The sequence below is a fragment of the Cololabis saira genome, chromosome 8, assembly GCF_033807715.1.
Source record: "Cololabis saira isolate AMF1-May2022 chromosome 8, fColSai1.1, whole genome shotgun sequence".
Taxonomy (NCBI): domain Eukaryota; kingdom Metazoa; phylum Chordata; class Actinopteri; order Beloniformes; family Belonidae; genus Cololabis; species Cololabis saira.
In genome coordinates this window covers 21,835,169-21,842,583 of record NC_084594.1, presented here as the reverse complement: position 1 = coordinate 21,842,583, position 7,415 = coordinate 21,835,169, and the positions used below count along the sequence as shown (strand labels likewise).

The window sequence follows — 7,415 nt, the reverse complement described above, 5'->3', positions numbered from 1 at the left end:
TTATTATTTTTAGCATTTAATTAATTAATGACACATTTAATTAATGATTTCGTGTTGCTGCATGTGAATCATGAAATGTAAAACTGTCAGTTTAAAATGAATTATTGACATATTTAATTCTAATTTTAAATAATTAATGACACATTTAATTAATTAATGATTTCATTCCCATTTTAATTCATTAATGATGTATTTATGTATTTAATTTTGGCACAAAAAATCCTCCATAGTTACTGTTGGCTACCGGCAGTGGAAAGGAGAACGTTTTTCTTAATCTTGTACTATTGTATTGTTGTTTGTTCAGAAAATGTTGTTAGATACAATTGCAACTAACTTTATATTTTTGAAAAAACAGGAAACCAAACACCATGAATCATATAAGGAGCATAAAGAAGTTGCTGAATATGTCAAACGGTAACAGGTGACTAGCTGGAGAATAATCACATTACTATGTTAAACCTCATGTGTTGATGTGCAATCTCATGCTTTTTTGGTGTTAAAATCACAGAATAATCACCTTATACTTGATTACCTTTTTATACACGTGGAATATTGTCTTGCCCATTCACAAACATCTGAGGGTCTCAGTAAAGCTGTGCTTTTGTTGTCACTTGTCAACTTTGTGCAGCCAATCCAGTTTGGCAGATTCTGAGCTCTTTGGGTCTCAGTTTTGGCATGAAAATTCTCAAGGCAACTCTGAGGACATGAATTTGTTATTCAAGAGCTCCCAGCAAAGTTCGCAAGAGGTGAGTCTCTCCATCTTCATCTTGTTGTCATCTTGTTTGTGACTTTTGGAGAGTCAACAATCAGAGGTGTCAAAAGTATTCACATTCATTACTCAGGTAGAAGTATAGATACTAGAGTTTAAAAATACTCCTGTAGAAGTTGAAGTATCAACTCAAGTTTTTTACTCAAGTAAAAGTATAAAAGTACTGGTTTCAAAACTACTTAAAGTATAAAAGTAAAAGTAATGTAAGGGGGAAAAAAGCCATTAAGGACAAAAGCCATTGAAAATGAATGCATCTTAGTATAATGCAAATATATTAAAGAACCATATATGTGTACTATTGAGCATTAACATGTGTTTCAGAGAGCAGGAGATATGATGACTAGTTGCCTATAAGTATGGTAATGGTGCAAAAAGTCAAACTTCAGAGGCATGTTATCATTTATCCTAACCTTTATTGGAATTTACATCCAAGTTTAGTTGCAGGAATCTGAGGGAACGGATGTAAGAACAAAACTGGACAAGAACATCTGAAACAACCACAACCAAATTCACTCTATCTGGAATTTAACTGGATTGCTTTTTTTTTAAAGGCCGAAATGAAATAGAGTAACGAGGCTGTTTTTCAAATGTAAGGAGTAAAAAGTACAGATAATTGCATGAAAATGTAAGGAGTAAAAATAAAAAGTCGTCTGAAAAATAATTACTCCAGTGAAGTATAGATAACCAAAATTTCTACTTAAGTAAGGTAACAAAGTATTTGTACTTTGTTACTTGACACCTCTGTCAACAATGCCTTCTAGTGATGAGGTGTTTAAAAAGGCAATTCAGCATAACATAACATATGGGGTGGTCTTGATGGCTAATTCTGATATATTACCTTTATCTTTTTCTTTCTTTCTTTCTTTTTTTTACCGTTTACATGTCAACTGGTTATAAACAAAATCAGAATTGGGTCACTTAAAACCTGCAAGTGATGGCTGGTAGTCCTGGCTGAGGCTAGAAGCCACTCACGCATTACCACTTCGTACCACATGGGGGCATAGATCTGCTGTATTGACAGCAGAGCCACTGACAGCACTTTTCTAATGAGTGTTACATGTTTATTTTTTAATATGATACCACTTTAGAGGTGCAATTTGTTGTGTCTCAAGGCTTCTGTACGGTGCCCGATTTTTGCAGTCTTATAAGAACATTACATGATGTCACATTGTAAATCTTGGATCTGTTTAATCCTGCGGAGGATGTCAAGAACAGTCTAAACAGACTGATGCCACCTTGTGTTGTGATTTAGGCAAAGACCTGGGCTGAGGGCTTCAGAGTGTCGACTTCACTCACCACTACTGCAGCAAATCTGATTCTTCAAATCAGGCAGTCTTTTGTTGTAAGACCAGTATGACGGCGGTTTGGGGTATCACTCACAACAGTGTACAGATTGTACAACATGAGACAGCGGATTTGGACCAGCGATGCCGGATATTTCTATGACTCTTTCACAATGGCAATCTCTCGCTTGAGACAGCCAAAAGTTGTACAGTGTGTAGGAGCCTTTACACATAGGGCTAATACATTAACTGTCCTGCAAACTACATGTCCCATGTGGTCTGAATTGGTACTATCAGTATTTAGAGTGGCTTTAAGAATATCTTTGATAAGGCATGCAAATATATTTTTTAAATGTTTAGTTATGAAGTATTGATAAAATAAATAACTGCTGTTACCTAGTTTGTGGACTTAACTAATTCCTATAAACAAAATAATTGATAACATGTACTAAAAGTAGACTTTGCTGAATAAATTGTGCTCATTGGTCCTATTTTTTAATTTTTTTATTGTAAATACAGGACAGATATTTGAGAATATCATCAATACTCACCAAAAGAAGTGTTCAACACATTCTAATTTTATTAGAGCATTCAGGCTTAAAACCACTAAAATTCTAGCAAGAAGTTTCACTAAAAATTATCTTTAAAATATAATTTCCACTGCATATTTTGTATAATTTAAGAAAATGTAAGACATTTTAAGAATTTAGGTTTAACCTGGATTAATGTGGAGGGATGCTTATAACCTGTAACATATGCTACACACTGGACCAAAAAGCATAACAGGGCAGAACTAATATCTGCAAAACTGTCATTTACAATAATAAATAATGGGATCATCTAATCTAATCTCTCTTGGAGAACAGAGCCTCAATTTATTTAAGAAAGATGAAATTAAGCTCACAAAGACCATAAAAACCCTACTTCCCTAGTACCTGTACATGCTTGAGTTTCTGTCATGCTGATCAACTGGGCTGTTGTTTCTGCTACCAGAGGCACTGAATGCATGAAAGAAGTCGTGAATGCCTTCATGCATGAATTCAGAAGATCAGAAAGATGATCAGAAGAAGATCAGACAAATCTGCAAGAACGTCAGAAAACTAGGTTTGGGATGAAGGTCTCTTCGCAGGACATTGATATAAAGTACACATCCAGGGGCACAAGGAGTACTGCCAAAGATTAGAGCTTACTGGACGTTGTCAGTCCTAAAAAGAATCCCACTGAAGACAGTGCTTGATTCAAAATAAGCTGTTGCATAAAGGACTCTGGCAAACTTGTAGAAACTATCAGAGATGGAACATGATATTGGAAGAGGCACATGATGGCTAAAAACATTTAGTCATTCTTACCAAAGTTTCTGCAAGCAAATAATAATCAAAGCCTTTCCAATGGTTTTCTCCGAGGCACTTTTTGTGTTTGTATTTGTATTATTATTTTACAGTATTCTGCTTTAACTACTTTTAGAACAATATGTAATCACAATTTCAATGCCAGCATGAAACATGTAGGTATAGCTTTATACGTATATTGGTGTTTAGAAAGAACGCATTTATAATGCATTCTTCCTGTTTGTTGTGTATAAGAATAGCACAATATGAGGAAATGATAAACATAAATAAAAATTCACCTCTGCCTTTTGTCTGTTTAGGAGAGTGTCCCAAGGTTTATAACCAATTATCACACTAAGCCGCTCCTATTAGGAGACGTTAATGATGAAAAATCTATCTATGGAATACTTGACAAATTTGAGGAGGACAGAAAAAAGGTGGAAGAAAAAAAAAACAGGTGCATCTTTTTTATCACTTGAAACATGTGGTTAATTAATTGCTGGTTGATTTAAAAAAAAAATATCTGTCATTTCTTCTGACTTATTTTTCCTTTTACAATTTCTTCTTTTGTCTACATAGTGACTTTTTAGCCAAAGAGTTGCAACATGTCAGAGAGACTCTTGTCAAGGTAAGTGTGGATAGGCAGTCATTCTGTTTTTATTTTTATACAGCTTCTCTCTTCTCAATGCTGAAACAATGTTTTCCAGATGGCGGACACAGAAAAAACATTTTCATCAACATGTAAGTTTCTCACTTGGTTGATGTACATTTTTCTTCAATTATGCATTTTGGTAATATTTTAAATATATTAATTTATTTTTCCTTAACATGGGGCGTAAACTTTTCTCATTACCAGTAGGGGGTGTTATTTTCTCAATGATTCAACATTGATCACTCACGCTCTCATTTATTGATGTGTTTATACATCATTAAATTATATATCCTTATACATTCTTTTTATTCATTTTTACCAGTGCAAAACAGTTTGAAGAGTCTTCAAGATGACATCTCCCAGAAGTTTGACACCTTGGTAGATAAAGTAAACTCTCACGAAGAGATGATGGCAGCACTGCAGGAAAGAGTGCAGGTCATGAATAATGTATGTAGACTATGTGTCAGGGTTACCATTTTCAGTGAGATAAAGAGAGGTTTCGTGGTTACCAAGTGTTTGTGATCATTGATGAATAGCTAATACTATCTTGTAGAATGGGGGCACCACGGCAGACCTCGACTCACACTTCAAAAGCTTAGAGAGTGGTTTGGAGCATCTGAAAGAGGACCAGGGAAGACAAAACCATGGGCTTGAAGAGGCCCTCAAGCATCTCAGTGCTTCACTCTCTGAGCATTCAAAGAGACGCAGCGCTGAGGGTCTGATGGACAGTGCAATCCAGACGTCACCAGGGCTGTCCAACTTTCTGCAGGCTCGCCAGCTGGAAGTCGCACCGCGTACACATCCATCATACAACCTTCAACAACATCAGGTTGGAGCTCCTCCTAAAAATCCTGCCCACGTCTTCATGAAGGGAAAGCGCTCTCTGAAAAGCTATATGAGGCGTAAAAAGAGGACACTTGTGCCTTTACAGAAAAGTAAGTCCACAGTCATAGATGAAAACAGTCAGGCTGCAACTCATCGCAACAAACCATATAAACCTTCAACACCCCTCCGTGAGCGCTGTGATCAGAATATAGAAGCCAGGCAACACAAACACAGTCCAGGCAGTCAGATGTTACCAAACACAGGGAGCAGATCTACAAAAGCTCTAGTATGTTTCACCCCTCTAAACTACTGTTCTCAGGAGAGCAGCAGCCCTGAGTATCTCACACTAGTCGAACCCATCTTGGATAAACTTAAGGATGAGCCGAGTACTGCAGAGAATCCCGACATCCTTTGGCAGTTGTTTGATTCTGACTGACTTTTAGAGTGAAAATAACAGAACAGCACAGTGCTTCTTCTTTTTGAAGCATCACAAAATAGGAGCAGAATATTAAACATTAATATATATGCAGGCCAGGTAAAAAAAAATATATATATATACATATATATTTTCTTGTCTTAACGGATAAACACATGATTTATTTATATATGTATGTACAGTGCCCAGCATAAATGAGTACACCCCCTTTGAAAAGTAACATTTTATACAATATCTCATTGAAAACAAACAATATTTCCAAAATGTGCACAGGTTACGTTTAATACAGCATCTGTTGAACTTTTGACTTAAAACAAAGGTTAATAATATAACTCAGATGCCATATTTTCCTTTTTTAGTCAAATTAGTGTGGTGCAAAAATGAGTACACCCCACAACAAAAACTACTAAATTTAGTACATTTAGTACTTTGTATGGCCTCCATTATTTTTAATGACAGCTTCAAGTCTCCTGGGCATGGAATGCACAAGTTGGCGACATTTGGCAACATCAATCTTTTTCCATTCTTCTACAATGACCTCTTTCAGAGATTGGATGTTGGATGGAGAGTGATGCTCAACCTGTCTCTTTAGAATTCCCCAAAGATGTTCAATTGGGTTCAGATCAGGTGACATACTTGGCCACGGAATCACTCTCACCATGTTCCTTTTCAGAAAGCCAGCAGTGGCTTTAGATGTGTGCTTAGGATCATTGTCGTGTTGGAAAAGGGCACGACGACCAAGGGCAAGAAGTGATGGAAGCATCTTAGTTTTCAGTATAGAGCAGTACATTTCTGAATTCATGATGCCATCAATGAAATGCAGCTCCCCAACACCAGCAGCACTCATGCAGCCCCACATAAGGACACTACCCCCTCCATGTTTCACTGTGGGCACCATGCACTTTTCTTTGTATTCCTCACCCTTGCGACGCCAGACAGTGTTGAAGCCATCGGTTCCAAAAAGATTGATTTTGGTCTCATCACTCCACAGTATAGAGTCCCAGTAGCGCTCACCTTTGTCGGCATGTGCCCTGGCAAACTCTAGACTTTTTGGAACCGATGGCTTCAACACTGTCTGGCGTCGCAAGGGTGAGGAATACAAAGAAAAGTGCATGGTGCCCACAGTCAAACATGGAGGGGGTAGTGTCCTTATGTGGGGCTGCATGAGTGCTGCTGGTGTTGGGGAGCTGCATTTCATTGATGGCATCATGAATTCAGAAATGTACTGCTCTATACTGAAAACTAAGATGCTTCCATCACTTCTTGCCCTTGGTCGTCGTGCCCTTTTCCAACACGACAATGATCCTAAGCACACATCTAAAGCCACTGCTGGCTTTCTGAAAAGGAACAAGGTGAGAGTGATTCCGTGGCCAAGTATGTCACCTGATCTGAACCCAATTGAACATCTTTGGGGAATTCTAAAGAGACAGGTTGAGCATCACTCTCCATCCAACATCCAATCTCTGAAAGAGGTCATTGTAGAAGAATGGAAAAAGATTGATGTTGCCAAATGTCGCCAACTTGTGCATTCCATGCCCAGGAGACTTGAAGCTGTCATTAAAAATAATGGAGGCCATACAAAGTACTAAATGTACTAAATTTAGTAGTTTTTGTTGTGGGGTGTACTCATTTTTGCACCACACTAATTTGACTAAAAAAGGAAAATATGGCATCTGAGTTATATTATTAACCTTTGTTTTAAGTCAAAAGTTCAACAGATGCTGTATTAAACGTAACCTGTGCACATTTTGGAAATATTGTTTGTTTTCAATGAGATATTGTATAAAATGTTACTTTTCAAAGGGGGTGTACTCATTTATGCTGGGCACTGTATATGGTTGGTTGTATGAGTGTAAAGAGCGTAGATATTTCCATAACTTCAGAACCCACAGAGCTACAGTACAGACCAAACTTTTGATCTGTACTGTAAATAATTACATTTATAGGTCTTGTTCATTTCTTCTTCATGTATATTTTTATATTTATAGTATGTGACTAAAAAATAAACTACTAAACAAATTAGCATCCTTTGATTTAATTAAATGTATTTGCTAAATAGATAATTTCTGTGATCATCATTTGAATACTGAAAATTTAAAGATACATTAAACTTCATTGAAGT

General features: G+C 36.8%; 1 protein-coding gene across 1 annotated transcript; it reads left to right on the top strand.

Annotated features, from left to right (window-relative positions):
- Positions 1–632: 632 nt before the first annotated feature.
- LOC133449147 (uncharacterized) lies at positions 633–6,047 on the top strand. Its single transcript, XM_061728279.1, has 7 exons — positions 633–746; positions 3,701–3,837; positions 3,960–4,008; positions 4,088–4,121; positions 4,355–4,479; positions 4,586–4,861; positions 5,967–6,047. Exons 1-7 carry the CDS (start codon positions 705–707, stop codon positions 6,045–6,047), a joined length of 744 nt encoding a protein of 247 aa, XP_061584263.1. The 5' UTR covers positions 633–704.
- Positions 6,048–7,415: the final 1,368 nt, after the last annotated feature.

Excerpts from the sequence above, each read along its gene's own strand:
- LOC133449147 (XM_061728279.1), top strand. The coding sequence starts at position 705 with ATGAATTTGTTATTCAAGAGCTCCCAGCAAAGTTCGCAAGAG. Across the intron at positions 747-3,700 it reads CCCAGCAAAGTTCGCAAGAG|GAGAGTGTCCCAAGGTTTAT; the intron begins GTGAGTCTCTCC and ends TTGTCTGTTTAG. Across the intron at positions 4,122-4,354 it reads AAAAACATTTTCATCAACAT|TGCAAAACAGTTTGAAGAGT; the intron begins GTAAGTTTCTCA and ends CATTTTTACCAG.